Source organism: Epinephelus lanceolatus, chromosome 10 (assembly GCF_041903045.1).
Source record: "Epinephelus lanceolatus isolate andai-2023 chromosome 10, ASM4190304v1, whole genome shotgun sequence".
Classification (NCBI taxonomy): Eukaryota; Metazoa; Chordata; class Actinopteri; order Perciformes; family Serranidae; genus Epinephelus; species Epinephelus lanceolatus.
In genome coordinates, this window is record NC_135743.1 from 544,167 (window position 1) to 562,274 (window position 18,108).

General features: G+C 40.8%; 1 protein-coding gene across 2 annotated transcripts in view; it reads right to left on the reverse strand.

The window, feature by feature from the left end:
* The window catches only part of sema6cb (semaphorin 6Cb), a 204,217-nt gene that overhangs the window by 64,285 nt on the left and 121,824 nt on the right, over positions 1-18,108 (reverse strand). For both annotated transcript variants that reach the window (XM_033640692.2, XM_078171252.1), the window contains exon 5: positions 642-756. In XM_033640692.2, the coding sequence (XP_033496583.1) occupies positions 642-756 (115 nt within the window). The remainder of the gene's footprint in view (positions 1-641; positions 757-18,108) is intronic.

The window sequence follows — 18,108 nt, forward strand, 5'->3', positions numbered from 1 at the left end:
AATTCCCTCGAGGTGTTCTTGAGATATTGTGTTCATGAGAACAGGACAGACAGACAGCCTGAACACACGACACCTCGACTATCAGCAGTGTGAAGGAACAAACACACAGACAGAAGGTGATGATTCTGTCGCCTGAACGTATCGTGTGAACACATGAAGTTTATTTGATTTGATTTGATGTATAGTTTGACTCAGTCCTTGTCTATTTTCATCTTTATTTTTCTGTCTGCTGTTGTTCAGGAAGCTTCTTCATGTGTTTTCTGTTGTTTTTTTGTTTTGGTGTTGGAAAATTTGAGATTCAATAAACTTTAAATGTGGAAACATGAACTAAACATTTCTGAACGCTCCATCAGTGATTCAAACTCTGTATATTATTCAGCATTTGAGATATGTTTGTTTATATGAGCAGAGTAAAAAAGGTGTTGTTGTAGAACATGTGGGGTGATAACATGCAGTCTGACACCACACACAATGTGGTGCAATGATGTCATTACAGACATACAACATGATGACAGTGAAGACAGAAGCTTTCTGCTGCAAAGACAATCAGTGCTGCAGCTAGTTTTGATTTCAGGCTTATGTTTAGATCTCCTGCGTCTGTTTTTAAAGGGTTAAATCAGCAGGTGAGTGTGGTGACTGACCGGGCAGCGATGTAGAGCATGTGGTTGATCCTCAGCATCCTCTGGAAGTCCAGGCCCAGGCGCACGGTGTCATTGTCCGACATGAGTCCCTGGAAGCTGGGGTGGAGGTAGGAGGCTGCGGCGAGGACACGGAGAGAAGAAGAAAGTGTTTAAGTTAAAATAGCTGCTGATGTCTGATACCATCTCAGCAGAGGGTCAACAACATGACACCAACACATGACGTCACTCTGAGGTCTCATTAAATCCATCAAAGAAAGACAGAGCTCAGACCTGACTGACCTTTGACCCAGACAAACATGTAACCTTCGTCTGTCGGTGCTTTCCCAAACAGCTCCGTTCGTCAGGATCAGATATGTAAAGAGACAACAGCTCCACATTCCTCCCAACTAATCAGCAGCAGAGAAAAACTCGACACCTCTGCAGTTTAAGAAACTAAACTGAGTTTACAGTTTGTCTCATTGTGATGAAACCCGGCGGTCTCTGTATGCTAATGAGCGCTCGTGTAGGCGGACGAACAGCGAAGGAAAAAATAACATCCAAAGTTGCAAATAAGCCGCTGGAGTCACACAAGTCAGTCTGATTTAAATACTCGGCTCCTCACGGACACATCTGGGGACGCAGCCAAGACAGGAAACAAGTCAGAACCTTCTCTCTTTCTCTGTCTGTCTGCGTGGTCACCAAAGGTCAAGGTAGTGACATCCTCAGAGCTATTTAAGCCCTTCGACCTGAAAAACCTTTAGTTACAGATGATGGTTCTGACACAGTTAACACATCGTTATCATCAGTGACCCTGAAAGGATGAAAACAGGAAGTTGTTTTGTTGAACAAACGCAGTATTCAAATGACACTAAACTATTTTTTAAAACAGAAGCATGTGTAAGAATTAGGACTGTCAGTGTTAACATGTTGATCACATGTGATCTAAACATGTGTTTTTTGTCTTTAAATCATGAGCTGTTTTGTCCCTTCAATGCACCCTTACTTGTAGTCCAGCCACAGCAGCAGCTTCCTGCTTCCTGTTGCAGCAGTGATGTAAAATAAGACACGACTGATCTTCTGAACATCTTCACTTCACAGACCCTCAGATACGTCAGCTGACGAGTCATCAGTCAATCAGCTGCAGCTCGTCTCAAACTGAGTTCAAATATCAGCTCAGACCTGAGGATCAAACTAAATCCAACACGTTCACTACAGACACTGACTGTGAGATTTATCCTGACTTCATATGAGGAAAGGAAAATCCACTAGCTGCTAGGCTAAATTATACAATGTGAAAGGCCATAGGCCTGTGCTAATAATGTTAGCATGTTGTATTTGTGGGGAGACGTGTTTAGTATAAGACCATTGTTTTGTCAGTGAGTTATAATGAAGCCGATTTGTCTTCTTATGTTTGAAATTGTGTTTTGCTGATGGGAAAGAAATAAATCTAAAAGTTCAGATTATAAAGTCAATTATTTTGGATTCATTTGATCCCAATCAAGGAGGGCTTCACCTCATTAATCTGGACTTCAAAAATGTTTTTAAATGCAAATAATGGAATTTTAAAGATGTGATTAAAAACATGATTAATGTCAGAGAGGCCTCTGGCTCACTGAGCATCCACCTCACAGAGACTGAGTCCTTCGCAGCGAGTCCCCAAATAATTCAATTAAATGAATAATTCTTTATTTTCTCTGGTATTTCTGTCCTGTACATATATGTGATGATGATTCTGTATGTTGGTGTTATTTAATGACACGTCTCTATTTGATCATGTGACGATAAGGCAGCTAGTTTAGGAACATAACACGTATGTACCGTGCCTTAGGGCCCGTCATGATAGTGTGCACTGGGGCCTGTTGTAACGACCTTACATCTCTGTGTGGTCTGATGTACGTCAGTGTTCATACCTCAGTATACAGTTTGTCAGTATGTGATATGGGGGGGGGGGGTTCAATCAGAGGGAAACGATGTCCACTTCTTTAAATAACACAGTGACAGTCATTCGGAGGACGGACAGGCTTCAAACATTCTATTAAAGACGTTTCCTCCAGGCAGAAATAAAACTGACACCAGACCGTCTCCATATCACACAGACTTCCTCTGCTTTTACCAAGTCAAGCTTCAGCTGCAGGCCGTGGCGCTCTGGATCAGTAGAGTACTGTATTAAGTGCCCTCCAGCGTCCCATCTGACCCGGCTACTGCTGAATTAGCAATCCCCGCTAGAAACACACCACAGTCTGAAATGAGTGTGTCTGCAGGGAGCAGTGTGTTCCTCTAACCGCTCTCACATCCATTCTCTGAAAAGATTTAAATGCCTGATGTGTGGCTGAGCGCCGCCGGACCTCAGACTCCCAGAGGCTCCTCCGCCCGCCCCCCTGTCCCCCCCAGCAAATGAGGGTTTTGTAATTACTCTTCAGCACTTTCACTTCCTGTAAAGATGGGGGGTCGCTCAGGGTGAAACCCATCAGCAGGAGGAGGAGATGGAGTCCACAGTTATTTAAGAATACTGACTCGCTGCAGGCTGAATCTCACCAGAACACACGACCTGCAGCTGCGTGAAACACCAGCGCTCACACACAACGCCGACCCCGTGCTGTAGGAAATACAGGTAAATGCTGAGGGCGCCGTCAGCCACAGGGGGCGCCACAAACAGGAAGAAAAAGATCTAAATGTTTCTCTTTTATTGTTTTTTACTAATGCTATTATTCATAAATACGACACAAAGCCACAACAACATAACGACACAGCAAATCAGCTGTTTGAAGGAGAAATGTGTCGACGTTTTCATAGGAATATAAAACAGATATTAGAGATGAATTATGACGCATCATCTATGGTAAAAAAACTTTTTATTTATTTTGAAGATGTTTTTTCATGTGACAGAAGGTTCTGTTAAAGGTTGTTACACTCGTGTATTACTGAATTTGTGCTCATTTAAAGGTGTGAGGTGTAACGAAGGACTGGATTCATTTATTCTTTTATAGGGTATATTTCTGTGTTTCCATGGAAACAAAAGAAAAACACTGATATAAAAACATCGGTATGAGCTGTTGGCCAAATTGACATTTTAAAAAATTGGTATCAGTCTTGGTAAAGAATTTAAAAATTGGTGCGTATTTAGTTCAATCAGAAAATTAATTTGTACATTTTATTATTATTTTCTCCCAGGACACTAAATGTGCTCAGACCGCCCTGCCTTTCAGACTTTTAAAGGATCTGCAGAAACCCTGTACTTCCTGTAGTTTGGGTGAGATGGAAGATTATTCCAGGAGCATCTGAGCGTCGGTGTCGGTGGAAACTTTCCTATCATGATTTAAATCAAAAGTTGATCATATACTTTATAACTTTGCCCTCCACGTCCCGCAGTTTGACATCAATCATCAGAAGGAGGTTTATGAAGCATGATCCTGCTGAGGATTAAACTCTGAGATCAAACAGCTTCTTCTCCTCTCACCATAATAATATCTTTACTTTAAAAAGACGCCGAGCCGACTGCCGTCTCCACAGGAAGTGACTAAGGCATGATTTTATATGAAGTACTACTCTTCATAATGGACGGTGTCTCTGGGAGCTGTGCGGGACCTTGTGCCACGCTGTCACCTGCTGGAAGCACAGGTGATAAATGGCTCTCATTACACCTGGGACGCAGCTCCACATATAGAACTATTAGCACAGCTATTTCTGCTAATGGCTGCGTTGCTCTCCTCCAGATAGATCAATTACAGTGTGTGGGCCGTGGTCTCAGCCACCTCTTAAATCAATTATGGGCCATTACGTTCAGCAGCCAGGACCTGTTCTGTGGACCTCCCAGTGATCGGGGCCACTGATGGGCCCCCGGAGGGACGGACGATGAAGCAGTGTGTCACACATGTCCAAGATCCTCCTCTGTCAAACTGTGATCTCTACGGCTGGACTGTCTGAAGCTGATGAACTGTCTGAAGCTGATATGAACTGTTTGAAGCTGATGAACTGTTTGAAGCTGATGAACTGTCTGAAGTCGATGAACTGTTTGAAGCCGATGAACTGTCTGAAGCTGATGAACTGTCTGAAGCTGATGAACTGTTTGAAGCTGATGAACTGTTTGAAGCTGATGAACTGTCTGAAGCTGATGAACTGTTTGAAGCTGATGAACTGTTTGAAGCTGATGAACTGTCTGAAGTCGATGAACTGTTTGAAGCCGATGAACTGTCTGAAGCTGATGAACTGTCTGAAGCTGATGAACTGTTTGAAGCTGATGAACTGTTTGAAGCTGATGAACTGTCTGAAGCTGATGAACTGTTTGAAGCTGATGAACTGTTTGAAGCTGATATGAACTGTCTGAAGCTGATGAACTGTTTGAAGCTGATATGAACTGTCTGAAGCTGATATGAACTGTCTGAAGCTGATGAACTGTTTGAAGCTGATATGAACTGTTTGAAGCTGATATGAACTGTCTGAAGCTGATGAACTGTCTGAAGCTGATGAACTGTTTGAAGCTGATATGAACTGTCTGAAGCTGATATGAACTGTCTGAAGCTGATGAACTGTTTGAAGCTGATATGAACTGTTTGAAGCTGATATGAACTGTCTGAAGCTGATGAACTGTTTGAAGCTGATGAACTGTTTGAAGCTGATGAACTGTCTGAAGCTGATGAACTGTCTGAAGCTGATGAACTGTTTGAAGCTGATGAACTGTTTGAAGCTGATATGAACTGTCTGAAGCTGATATGAACTGTTTGAAGCTGATATGAACTGTCTGAAGCTGATATGAACTGTTTGAAGCTGATATGAACTGTCTGAAGCTGATATGAACTGTTTGAAGCTGATATGAACTGTCTGAAGCTGATGAACTGTCTGAAGCTGATGAACTGTCTGAAGTCGATGAACTGTTTGAAGCCGATGAACTGTTTGAAGCTGATATGAACTGTTTGAAGCTGATGAACTGTTTGAAGCTGATGAACTGTTTGAAGCTGATGAACTGTCTGAAGCTGATGAACTGTTTGAAGCTGATGAACTGTCTGAAGCTGATGAACTGTCTGAAGTCGATGAACTGTTTGAAGCCGATGAACTGTTTGAAGCTGATATGAACTGTTTGAAGCTGATGAACTGTTTGAAGCTGATGAACTGTCTGAAGCTGATGAACTGTCTGAAGCTGATGAACTGTCTGAAGCTGATATGAACTGTTTGAAGCTGATGAACTGTTTGAAGCTGATGAACTGTCTGAAGCTGATGAACTGTCTGAAGCTGATGAACTGTCTGAAGTCGATGAACTGTTTGAAGCTGATGAACTGTTTGAAGCTGATGAACTGTCTGAAGCTGATATGAACTGTTTGAAGCTGATGAACTGTTTGAAGCTGATGAACTGTCTGAAGCTGATGAACTGTCTGAAGCTGATGAAGTGTATGAAGTCGATGAACTGTTTGAAGCCGATGAACTGTTTGAAGCTGATGAACTGTCTGAAGCTGATGAACTGTCTGAAGTCGATGAACTGTTTGAAGCCGATGAACTGTTTGAAGCTGATGAACTGTCTGAAGCTGATGAACTGTCTGAAGCCGATGAACTGTTTGAAGCTGATGAACTGTCTGAAGCTGATGAACTGTCTGAAGCTGATGAACTGTCTGAAGTCGATGAACTGTTTGAAGCCGATGAACTGTTTGAAGCTGATGAACTGTTTGAAGCTGATGAACTGTCTGAAGCCGATGAACTGTTTGAAGCCGATGAACTGTTTGAAGCTGATGAACTGTTTGAAGCTGATGAACTGTTTGAAGCTGATGAACTGTCTGAAGTCGATGAACTGTTTGAAGCTGATGAACTGTCTGAAGCTGATGAACTGTTTGAAGCTGATGAACTGTTTGAAGCTGATGAACTGTTTGAAGCTGATGAACTGTCTGAAGTCGATGAACTGTTTGAAGCTGATGAACTGTCTGAAGCTGATGAACTGTTTGAAGCTGATGAACTGTTTGAAGCTGATGAACTGTCTGAAGCTGATGAACTGTTTAAAGCTGATGAACTGTCTGAAGCTGATGAACTGTCTGAAGCTGATGAACTGTCTGAAGTCGATGAACTGTTTGAAGCCGATGAACTGTCTGAAGCTGATGAACTGTTTGAAGCTGATGAACTGTTTGAAGCTGATGAACTGTCTGAAGCTGATGAACTGTCTGAAGCTGATGAACTGTCTGAAGTCAATGAACTGTTTGAAGCTGATGAACTGTCTGAAGCTGATGAACTGTCTGAAGCTGATGAACTGTTTGAAGCTGATGAACTGTTTGAAGCTGATGAACTGTCTGAAGCTGATATGAACTGTTTGAAGCTGATGAACTGTTTGAAGCTGATGAAGTGTTTGAAGCTGATGAACTGTCTGAAGCTGATGAACTGTTTGAAGCTGATATGAACTGTTTGAAGCTGATGAACTGTCTGAAGCTGATGAACTGTTTGAAGCTGATATGAACTGTCTGAAGCTGATATGAACTGTTTGAAGCTGATGAACTGTTTGAAGCTGATGAACTGTCTGAAGCTGATGAACTGTTTGAAGCTGATGAACTGTCTGAAGCTGATATGAACTGTTTGAAGCTGATGAACTGTCTGAAGCTGATGAACTGTTTGAAGCTGATGAACTGTCTGAAGCTGATATGAACTGTTTGAAGCTGATGAACTGTCTGAAGCTGATGAACTGTTTGAAGCTGATGAACTGTCTGAAGCTGATGAACTGTTTGAAGCTGATGAACTGTTTGAAGCTGATGAACTGTCTGAAGCTGATGAACTGTTTGAAGCTGATGAACTGTCTGAAGCCGATGAACTGTCTGAAGCTGATATGAACTGTCTGAAGCCGATGAACTGTCTGAAGCCAATGAACTGTCTGAAGCCGATGAACTGTCTGAAGCCAATGAACTGTCTGAAGCTGATATGAACTGTCTGAAGCCAATGAACTGTCTGAAGCTGATATGAACTGTCTGAAGCCAATGAACTGTCTGAAGCTGATGAACTGTTTGAAGCTGATAAACTGTTTGAAGCTGATATGAACTGTTTGAAGCTGATAAACTGTTTGAAGCTGATATGAACTGTTTGAAGCTGATAAACTGTTTGAAGCTGATATGAACTGTTTGAAGCTGATAAACTGTTTGAAGCTGATAAACTGTTTGAAGCTGATATGAACTGTTTGAAGCTGATATGAACTGTTTGAAGCTGATAAACTGTTTGAAGCTGATGAACTGTTTGAAGCTGATATGAACTGTTTGAAGCTGATGAACTGTTTGAAGCTGATGAACTGTTTGAAGCTGATAAACTGTTTGAAGCTGATAAAATGTTTGAAGCTGATATGAACTGTTTGAAGCTGATATGAACTGTTTGAAGCTGATATGAACTGTTTGAAGCTGATAAACTGTCTGAAGCTGATGAACTGTTTGAAGCTGATATGAACTGTTTGAAGCTGATAAACTGTCTGAAGCTGATATGAACTGTCTGAAGCTGATATGAACTGTTTGAAGCTGATATGAACTGTCTGAAGCTGATATGAACTGTCTGAAGCTGATATGAACTGTTTGAAGCTGATATGAACTGTTTGAAGCTGATATGAACTGTCTGAAGCTGATGAACTGTCTGAAGCTGATATGAACTGTCTGAAGCTGATATGAACTGTTTGAAGCTGATATGAACTGTCTGAAGCTGATATGAACTGTTTGAAGCTGATATGAACTGTTTGAAGCTGATATGAACTGTCTGAAGCTGATAAACTGTTTGAAGCTGATATTAACTGTCTGAAGCTGATATGAACTGTTTGAAGCTGATATGAACTGTCTGAAGCTGATATGAACTGTCTGAAGCTGATAAACTGTTTGAAGCTGATATGAACTGTCTGAAGCTGATATGAACTGTTTGAAGCTGATATGAACTGTCTGAAGCTGATGAACTGTCTGAAGCTGATAAACTGTCTGAAGCTGATGAACTGTCTGAAGCTGATGAACTGTCTGAAGCCAATGAACTGTTTGAAGCTGATAAACTGTTTGAAGCCAATGAACTGTTTGAAGCTGATAAACTGTCTGAAGCTGATGAACTGTCTGAAGCTGATATGAACTGTCTGAAGCTGATGAACTGTTTGAAGCTGATGAACTGTCTGAAGCCAATGAACTGTTTGAAGCTGATAAACTGTTTGAAGCTGATAAACTGTTTGAAGCTGATAAACTGTCTGAAGCTGATGAACTGTTTGAAGCTGATATGAACTGTTTGAAGCTGATGAACTGTTTGAAGCTGATAAACTGTCTGAAGCTGATGAACTGTTTGAAGCTGATATGAACTGTTTGAAGCTGATAAACTGTTTGAAGCTGATATGAACTGTCTGAAGCTGATGAACTGTTTGAAGCTGATATGAACTGTTTGAAGCTGATATGAACTGTTTGAAGCTGATAAACTGTTTGAAGCTGATATGAACTGTCTGAAGCTGATATGAACTGTCTGAAGCTGATGAACTGTCTGAAGCTGATGAACTGTTTGAAGCTGATATGAACTGTTTGAAGCTGATAAACTGTCTGAAGCTGATGAACTGTTTGAAGCTGATATGAACTGTTTGAAGCTGATGAACTGTTTGAAGCTGATATGAACTGTCTGAAGCTGATATGAACTGTTTGAAGCTGATATGAACTGTCTGAAGCTGATATGAACTGTTTGAAGCTGATATGAACTGTCTGAAGCTGATGAACTGTCTGAAGCTGATGAACTGTCTGAAGCTGATATGAACTGTCTGAAGCTGATGAACTGTCTGAAGCTGATATGAACTGTCTGAAGCTGATGAACTGTCTGAAGCTGATGAACTGTTTGAAGCTGATATGAACTGTCTGAAGCTGATGAACTGTCTGAAGCTGATATGAACTGTTTGAAGCTGATAAACTGTCTGAAGCTGATGAACTGTCTGAAGCTGATGAACTGTTTGAAGCTGATATGAACTGTCTGAAGCTGATGAACTGTTTGAAGCTGATATGAACTGTTTGAAGCTGATATGAACTGTTTGAAGCTGATAAACTGTTTGAAGCTGATATGAACTGTCTGAAGCTGATATGAACTGTCTGAAGCTGATGAACTGTCTGAAGCTGATGAACTGTTTGAAGCTGATATGAACTGTTTGAAGCTGATAAACTGTCTGAAGCTGATGAACTGTTTGAAGCTGATATGAACTGTTTGAAGCTGATGAACTGTTTGAAGCTGATATGAACTGTCTGAAGCTGATATGAACTGTTTGAAGCTGATATGAACTGTCTGAAGCTGATATGAACTGTTTGAAGCTGATATGAACTGTCTGAAGCTGATGAACTGTCTGAAGCTGATGAACTGTCTGAAGCTGATATGAACTGTCTGAAGCTGATGAACTGTTTGAAGCTGATATGAACTGTTTGAAGCTGATATGAACTGTCTGAAGCTGATATGAACTGTTTGAAGCTGATATGAACTGTCTGAAGCTGATGAACTGTTTGAAGCTGATATGAACTGTTTGAAGCTGATATGAACTGTCTGAAGCTGATATGAACTGTTTGAAGCTGATATGAACTGTCTGAAGCTGATGAACTGTCTGAAGCTGATGAACTGTCTGAAGCTGATATGAACTGTCTGAAGCTGATGAACTGTTTGAAGCTGATATGAACTGTTTGAAGCTGATATGAACTGTTTGAAGCTGATATGAACTGTCTGAAGCTGATATGAACTGTCTGAAGCTGATGAACTGTCTGAAGCTGATGAACTGTTTGAAGCTGATATGAACTGTCTGAAGCTGATGAACTGTCTGAAGCTGATATGAACTGTCTGAAGCTGATGAACTGTCTGAAGCTGATGAACTGTTTGAAGCTGATATGAACTGTTTGAAGCTGATATGAACTGTCTGAAGCTGATGAACTGTTTGAAGCTGATATGAACTGTTTGAAGCTGATATGAACTGTTTGAAGCTGATATGAACTGTCTGAAGCTGATGAACTGTTTGAAGCTGATATGAACTGTCTGAAGCTGATATGAACTGTCTGAAGCTAATATGAACTGTCTGAAGCTGATGAACTGTCTGAAGCTGATATGAACTGTCTGAAGCTGATATGAACTGTCTGAAGCTGATGAACTGTCTGAAGCTGATATGAACTGTTTGAAGCTGATATGAACTGTTTGAAGCTGATATGAACTGTCTGAAGCTGATATGAACTGTCTAAAGCTAATATGAACTGTCTGAAGCTGATATGAACTGTCTAAAGCTAATATGAACTGTTTGAAGCTGATATGAACTGTCTGAAGCTGATATGAACTGTCTAAAGCTAATATGAACTGTCTGAAGCTGATGAACTGTCTGAAGCTGATGAACTGTTTGAAGCTGATATGAACTGTTTGAAGCTGATATGAACTGTTTGAAGCTGATATGAACTGTCTGAAGCTGATGAACTGTTTGAAGCTGATATGAACTGTCTGAAGCTGATATGAACTGTCTGAAGCTGATGAACTGTTTGAAGCTGATATGAACTGTCTGAAGCTAATATGAACTGTCTGAAGCTGATATGAACTGTCTGAAGCTGATATGAACTGTTTGAAGCTGATGAACTGTCTGAAGCTGATGAACTGTCTAAAGCTAATATGAACTGTCTGAAGCTGATATGAACTGTCTAAAGCTAATATGAACTGTCTGAAGCTGATGAACTGTCTGAAGCTGATGAACTGTCTGAAGCTGATATGAACTGTTTGAAGCTGATATGAACTGTTTGAAGCTGATATGAACTGTTTGAAGCTGATATGAACTGTCTGAAGCTGATGAACTGTTTGAAGCTGATAAACTGTTTGAAGCTGATAAACTGTTTGAAGCTGATAAACTGTTTGAAGCTGATGAACTGTCTGAAGCTGATATGAACTGTTTGAAGCTGATGAACTGTTGGAAGCTCATGAACTGTCTGAAGCTGATATGAACTGTTTGAAGCTGATGAACTGTTGGAAGCTGATGAACTGTTTGAAGCTGATATGAACTGTCTGAAGCTAATATGAACTGTCTGAAGCTGATATGAACTGTCTAAAGCTAATATGAACTGTCTGAAGCTGATGAACTGTCTGAAGCTGATGAACTGTCTGAAGCTGATATGAACTGTTTGAAGCTGATATGAACTGTTTGAAGCTGATATGAACTGTTTGAAGCTGATATGAACTGTCTGAAGCTGATGAACTGTTTGAAGCTGATAAACTGTTTGAAGCTGATAAACTGTTTGAAGCTGATGAACTGTCTGAAGCTGATATGAACTGTTTGAAGCTGATGAACTGTTGGAAGCTCATGAACTGTCTGAAGCTGATATGAACTGTTTGAAGCTGATGAACTGTTGGAAGCTGATGAACTGTCTGAAGCTGATGAACTGTCTGAAGCTGATATGAACTGTTTGAAGCTGATGAACTGTTGGAAGCTGATATGAACTGTTTGAAGCTGATGAACTGTTTGAAGCTGATATGAACTGTTTGAAGCTGATATGAACTGTCTGAAGCTGATGAACTGTTTGAAGCTGATATGAACTGTCTGAAGCTGATATGAACTGTCTGAAGCTAATATGAACTGTCTGAAGCTGATGAACTGTCTGAAGCTGATATGAACTGTCTGAAGCTGATATGAACTGTCTGAAGCTGATATGAACTGTCTGAAGCTGATGAACTGTCTGAAGCTGATATGAACTGTTTGAAGCTGATATGAACTGTTTGAAGCTGATATGAACTGTTTGAAGCTGATGAACTGTCTGAAGCTGATGAACTGTCTGAAGCTGATGAACTGTTTGAAGCTGATATGAACTGTCTGAAGCTGATGAACTGTCTGAAGCTGATATGAACTGTTTGAAGCTGATATGAACTGTTTGAAGCTGATATGAACTGTCTGAAGCTGATATGAACTGTTTGAAGCTGATATGAACTGTTTGAAGCTGATATGAACTGTTTGAAGCTGATATGAACTGTCTGAAGCTGATATGAACTGTTTGAAGCTGATATGAACTGTCTGAAGCTGATATGAACTGTCTGAAGCTGATATGAACTGTTTGAAGCTGATATGAACTGTCTGAAGCTGATATGAACTGTTTGAAGCTGATATGAACTGTCTGAAGCTGATATGAACTGTTTGAAGCTGATATGAACTGTCTGAAGCTGATATGAACTGTCTGAAGCTGATATGAACTGTTTGAAGCTGATATGAACTGTTTGAAGCTGATATGAACTGTCTGAAGCTGATGAACTGTCTGAAGCTGATATGAACTGTTTGAAGCTGATATGAACTGTTTGAAGCTGATATGAACTGTCTGAAGCTGATATGAACTGTCTGAAGCTGATGAACTGTCTGAAGCTGATATGAACTGTTTGAAGCTGATATGAACTGTCTGAAGCTGATATGAACTGTTTGAAGCTGATATGAACTGTTTGAAGCTGATATGAACTGTCTGAAGCTGATATGAACTGTCTGAAGCTGATATGAACTGTTTGAAGCTGATATGAACTGTTTGAAGCTGATATGAACTGTCTGAAGCTGATATGAACTGTCTGAAGCTGATGAACTGTCTGAAGCTGATATGAACTGTTTGAAGCTGATATGAACTGTTTGAAGCTGATATGAACTGTCTGAAGCTGATGAACTGTCTGAAGCTGATATGAACTGTTTGAAGCTGATATGAACTGTTTGAAGCTGATATGAACTGTCTGAAGCTGATATGAACTGTCTGAAGCTGATGAACTGTCTGAAGCTGATGAACTGTCTGAAGCTGATATGAACTGTCTGAAGCTGATATGAACTGTCTGAAGCTGATGAACTGTTTGAAGCTGATATGAACTGTCTGAAGCTGATATGAACTGTCTGAAGCTGATGAACTGTCTGAAGCTGATGAACTGTTTGAAGCTGATATGAACTGTTGGAAGCTCATGAACTGTCTGAAGCTGATATGAACTGTTTGAAGCTGATGAACTGTTTGAAGCTGATGAACTGTTTGAAGCTGATATGAACTGTCTGAAGCTGATGAACTGTCTGAAGCTGATATGAACTGTCTGAAGCTGATGAACTGTCTGAAGCTGATATGAACTGTCTGAAGCTGATATGAACTGTCTGAAGCTGATATGAACTGTCTGAAGCTGATGAACTGTTTGAAGCTGATATGAACTGTCTGAAGCTGATGAACTGTCTGAAGCTGATGAACTGTCTGAAGCTGATGAACTGTTTGAAGCTGATATGAACTGTCTGAAGCCGATGAACTGTTTGAAGCTGATGAACTGTCTGAAGCCGATGAACTGTTTGAAGCCGATGAACTGTCTGAAGCCGATGAACTGTCTGAAGCTGATATGAACTGTCTGAAGCTGATGAACTGTTTGAAGCTGATATGAACTGTCTGAAGCTGATGAACTGTCTGAAGCTGATATGAACTGTCTGAAGCTAATGAACTGTCTGAAGCTGATGAACTGTCTGAAGCTGATATGAACTGTCTGAAGCTGATGAACTGTCTGAAGCTGATATGAACTGTCTGAAGCTGATATGAACTGTTTGAAGCTGATATGAACTGTCTGAAGCTGATATGAACTGTCTGAAGCTGATGAACTGTCTGAAGCTGATATGAACTGTTTGAAGCTGATATGAACTGTCTGAAGCTGATATGAACTGTTTGAAGCTGATATGAACTGTCTGAAGCTGATATGAACTGTTTGAAGCTGATATGAACTGTCTGAAGCTGATGAACTGTTTGAAGCTGATATGAACTGTCTGAAGCTGATGAACTGTTTGAAGCTGATATGAACTGTCTGAAGCTGATAAACTGTTTGAAGCTGATATGAACTGTCTGAAGCTGATATGAACTGTTTGAAGCTGATATGAACTGTTTGAAGCTGATATGAACTGTCTGAAGCTGATATGAACTGTTTGAAACTGATATGAACTGTCTGAAGCCGATGAACTGTTTGAAGCTGATATGAACTGTTTGAAGCTGATGAACTGTCTGAAGCTGATATGAACTGTTTGAAGCTGATATGAACTGTCTGAAGCTGATATGAACTGTTTGAAACTGATATGAACTGTCTGAAGCCGATGAACTGTTTGAAGCTGATATGAACTGTTTGAAGCTGATGAACTGTCTGAAGCTGATGAACTGTTTGAAGCTGATATGAACTGTTTGAAGCTGATATGAACTGTCTGAAGCTGATATGAACTGTCTGAAGCTGATATGAACTGTTTGAAGCTGATATGAACTGTCTGAAGCTGATGAACTGTTTGAAGCTGATATGAACTGTCTGAAGCTGATGAACTGTCTGAAGCTGATGAACTGTTTGAAGCTGATATTAACTGTCTGAAGCCGATGAACTGTCTGAAGCCGATGAACTGTCTGAAGCCGATGAACTGTTTGAAGCTGATGAACTGTCTGAAGCTGATGAACTGTCTGAAGTCGATGAACTGTTTGAAGCCGATGAACTGTTTGAAGCTGATATGAACTGTCTGAAGCCGATGAACTGTCTGAAGCCGATGAACTGTCTGAAGCCGATGAACTGTTTGAAGCTGATGAACTGTCTGAAGCTGATGAACTGTCTGAAGTCGATGAACTGTCTGAAGCCAATGAACTGTTTGAAGCTGATATGAACTGTCTGAAGCTGATGAACTGTCTGAAGCTGATATGAACTGTCTGAAGCTGATGAACTGTCTGAAGCTGATGAACTGTTTGAAGCTGATATGAACTGTTTGAAGCCGATGAACTGTTTGAAGCTGATGAACTGTCTGAAGCTGATGAACTGTTTGAAGCTGATGAACTGTCTGAAGCTGATATGAACTGTCTGAAGCTGATGAACTGTCTGAAGCCAATGAACTGTTTGAAGCTGATGAACTGTTTGAAGCTGATATGAACTGTGATGAACTGTCTGAAACTGATATGAACTGTGATGAACTGTCTGAAACTGATATGAACTGTCTGAAGCTGATGAACTGTCTGAAGCTGATGAACTGTTTGAAGCTGATATGAACTGTTTGAAGCTGATGAACTGTCTGAAACTGATATGAACTGTCTGAAGCTGATGAACTGTCTGAAGCTGATATGAACTGTCTGAAGCTGATGAACTGTCTGAAGCTGATGAACTGTCTGAAGCTGATATGAACTGTTTGAAGCTGATATGAACTGTCTGAAGCTGATGAACTGTTTGAAGCTGATGAACTGTCTGAAGCTGATATGAACTGTCTGAAGCTGATATGAACTGTCTGAAGCTGATGAACTTCGAACGATGAAGGTTGAAGCCAGTTTTCATAGTAGTCAGTCAGAGGTACTGCAGTGTCCAGGGCCCATCATGTGATGTCATAGGGCCCAAACAGACTTTCCCCACTGACTTACATGGTGAAAGAGACGTCTGTAAATCAGTGGGTGAAATATTTTGAGCATCACAACACCAAAGAAATGACTCATTGCACTGTCAGGATTTGATCCACTGGGTCCGATAACATTTCTAAAATCTAGAAGAGCTGCCAGATTAATATTTTTATCTTCATTCAAGTTACGAGGCGTCAAACTCAAAGTTAGCCTCCCAGTTGCACTCTGTCACTAGAAGTACTGTACTGTTGTGTGTAATGTGTGTTTTTATGTGTTTATGGTGTTTGCTTCAGTTTCTCTGGACTGTTACTGTAATCAATCAATCAATCAATCAATTTTATTTATAAAGCCCAATATCACAAATCACAATTTGCCTCACAGGGCTTTACAGCATACGACATCCCTCTGTCCTTATGACCCTCACAGCTGATCAGGAAAAACTCCCCAAAAAAACCCTTTAACGGGGGAAAAAAAAAAAAAGGTAGAAACCTCAGGAAGAGCAACTGAGCAACATGTATTGCTGCTGTAAGGCAGCAATACGTGTGCAGCTCCTGAGTCAAAGATGAATTTCCCTGCAGGGACAATAGAGTATATTGTATCATGTCACGTTGTGTCATGTGCAGTTGTCATAATACATCCACACATTAACCTTTAATCTGTCCTGTCACTGTATCTGTTGCTGATGTATCCTCGTTTAAGAACATTTGTACTGTCAAAATGAATAAACATAAAATCAGATCTTGAAGAACATTTAACTCATATTTGACCTGAAGGTCCAGTGTGTCAGATTTAGGAGGATTACAGATTACAACCAGCTGAAACTTCTCCTGGTCAGAATTCCTTCAGTGTTGATTATTGTTATCAACAAAATGTTGCCGTCTGAGTTCTGCTCAGTGTTGTGTTCACTGACTCAGAACAAATACAACAGCATGAAGTTTTGTTAAAAAGGTCTTTAGGATCTTTTGTCAACTAGAAGTAGAAATGTAAAGTTAAATCCAGGTTTGAGATCAGAGCCTGAGAAATGTTCTCATCACGCCGCTGCTACTGCTGCTGGTGCTGGTGTTACTGGTGATGTGTTATTGGTGCTGGTGTTACTGGTGATGTGTTATTGGTGCTGGTGTTATTGGTGATGTGTTATTGGTGCTGGTGTTACTGGTGATGTGTTGTTGGTGCTGGTGTTATTGGTGATGTGTTATTGGTGCTGGTGTTACTGGTGATGTGTTATTGGTGCTGGTGTTATTGGTGATGTGTTATTGGTGATGGTGTTATTGGTGATGTGTTACTGGTGCTGGTGTTATTGGTGATGTGTTATTGGTGCTGGTGTTACTGGTGATGTGTTATTGGTGCTGGTGTTATTGGTGATGTGTTATTGGTGCTGGTGTTATTGGTGCTGGTGTTATTGGTGCTGGTGTCATTGGTGCTGGTGTTATTGGTGATGTGTTATTGGTGCTGGTGTTATTGGTGATGTGTTACTGGTGCTGGTGTTATTGGTGCCGGTGTTATTGGTGATGTGTTATTGGTGATGGTGTTGGTGGTGATGGTGATGGTGTTATTGGTGGTGATGTTATTGGTGATGGTGTTATTGGTGATGGTGTTGGTGGTGATGGTGATGGTGTTATTGGTGATGTGTTATTGGTGCTGGTGTTATTGGTGATGGTGTTATTGGTGATGTGTTATTGGTGATGGTGTTATTGGTGATGTGTTATTGGTGATGGTGTTGGTGGTGATGGTGATGGTGTTATTGGTGCTGGTGTTATTGGTGCTGTGTTATTGGTGATGGTGTTACTGGTGATGTGTTATTGGTGATGGTGTTATTGGTGATGGTGATGTTACTGGTGATGGTGTTATTGGTGCTGGTGTTATTGGTGATGGTGTTATTGGTGATGTGTTATTGGTGATGGTGTTGGTGGTGATGGTGATGGTGTTATTGGTGCTGGTGTTATTGGTGCTGTGTTATTGGTGATGGTGTTACTGGTGATGTGTTATTGGTGATGGTGTTATTGGTGATGGTGATGTTACTGGTGATGGTGTTATTGGTCATGGTGTTGTTTCCTGAGCGGGCCTTTCTCACAGCGAGCCAACACAACACAAGGAGATGAAGAAGAAATGTTCCAGCAGCTAAATAAACCTCTGCACATGTGCTTCCTGTGAACGTGCCCTTAAACTAAGCTCTGTTCCCCGGCAATGAGACACGGCGCCTCACT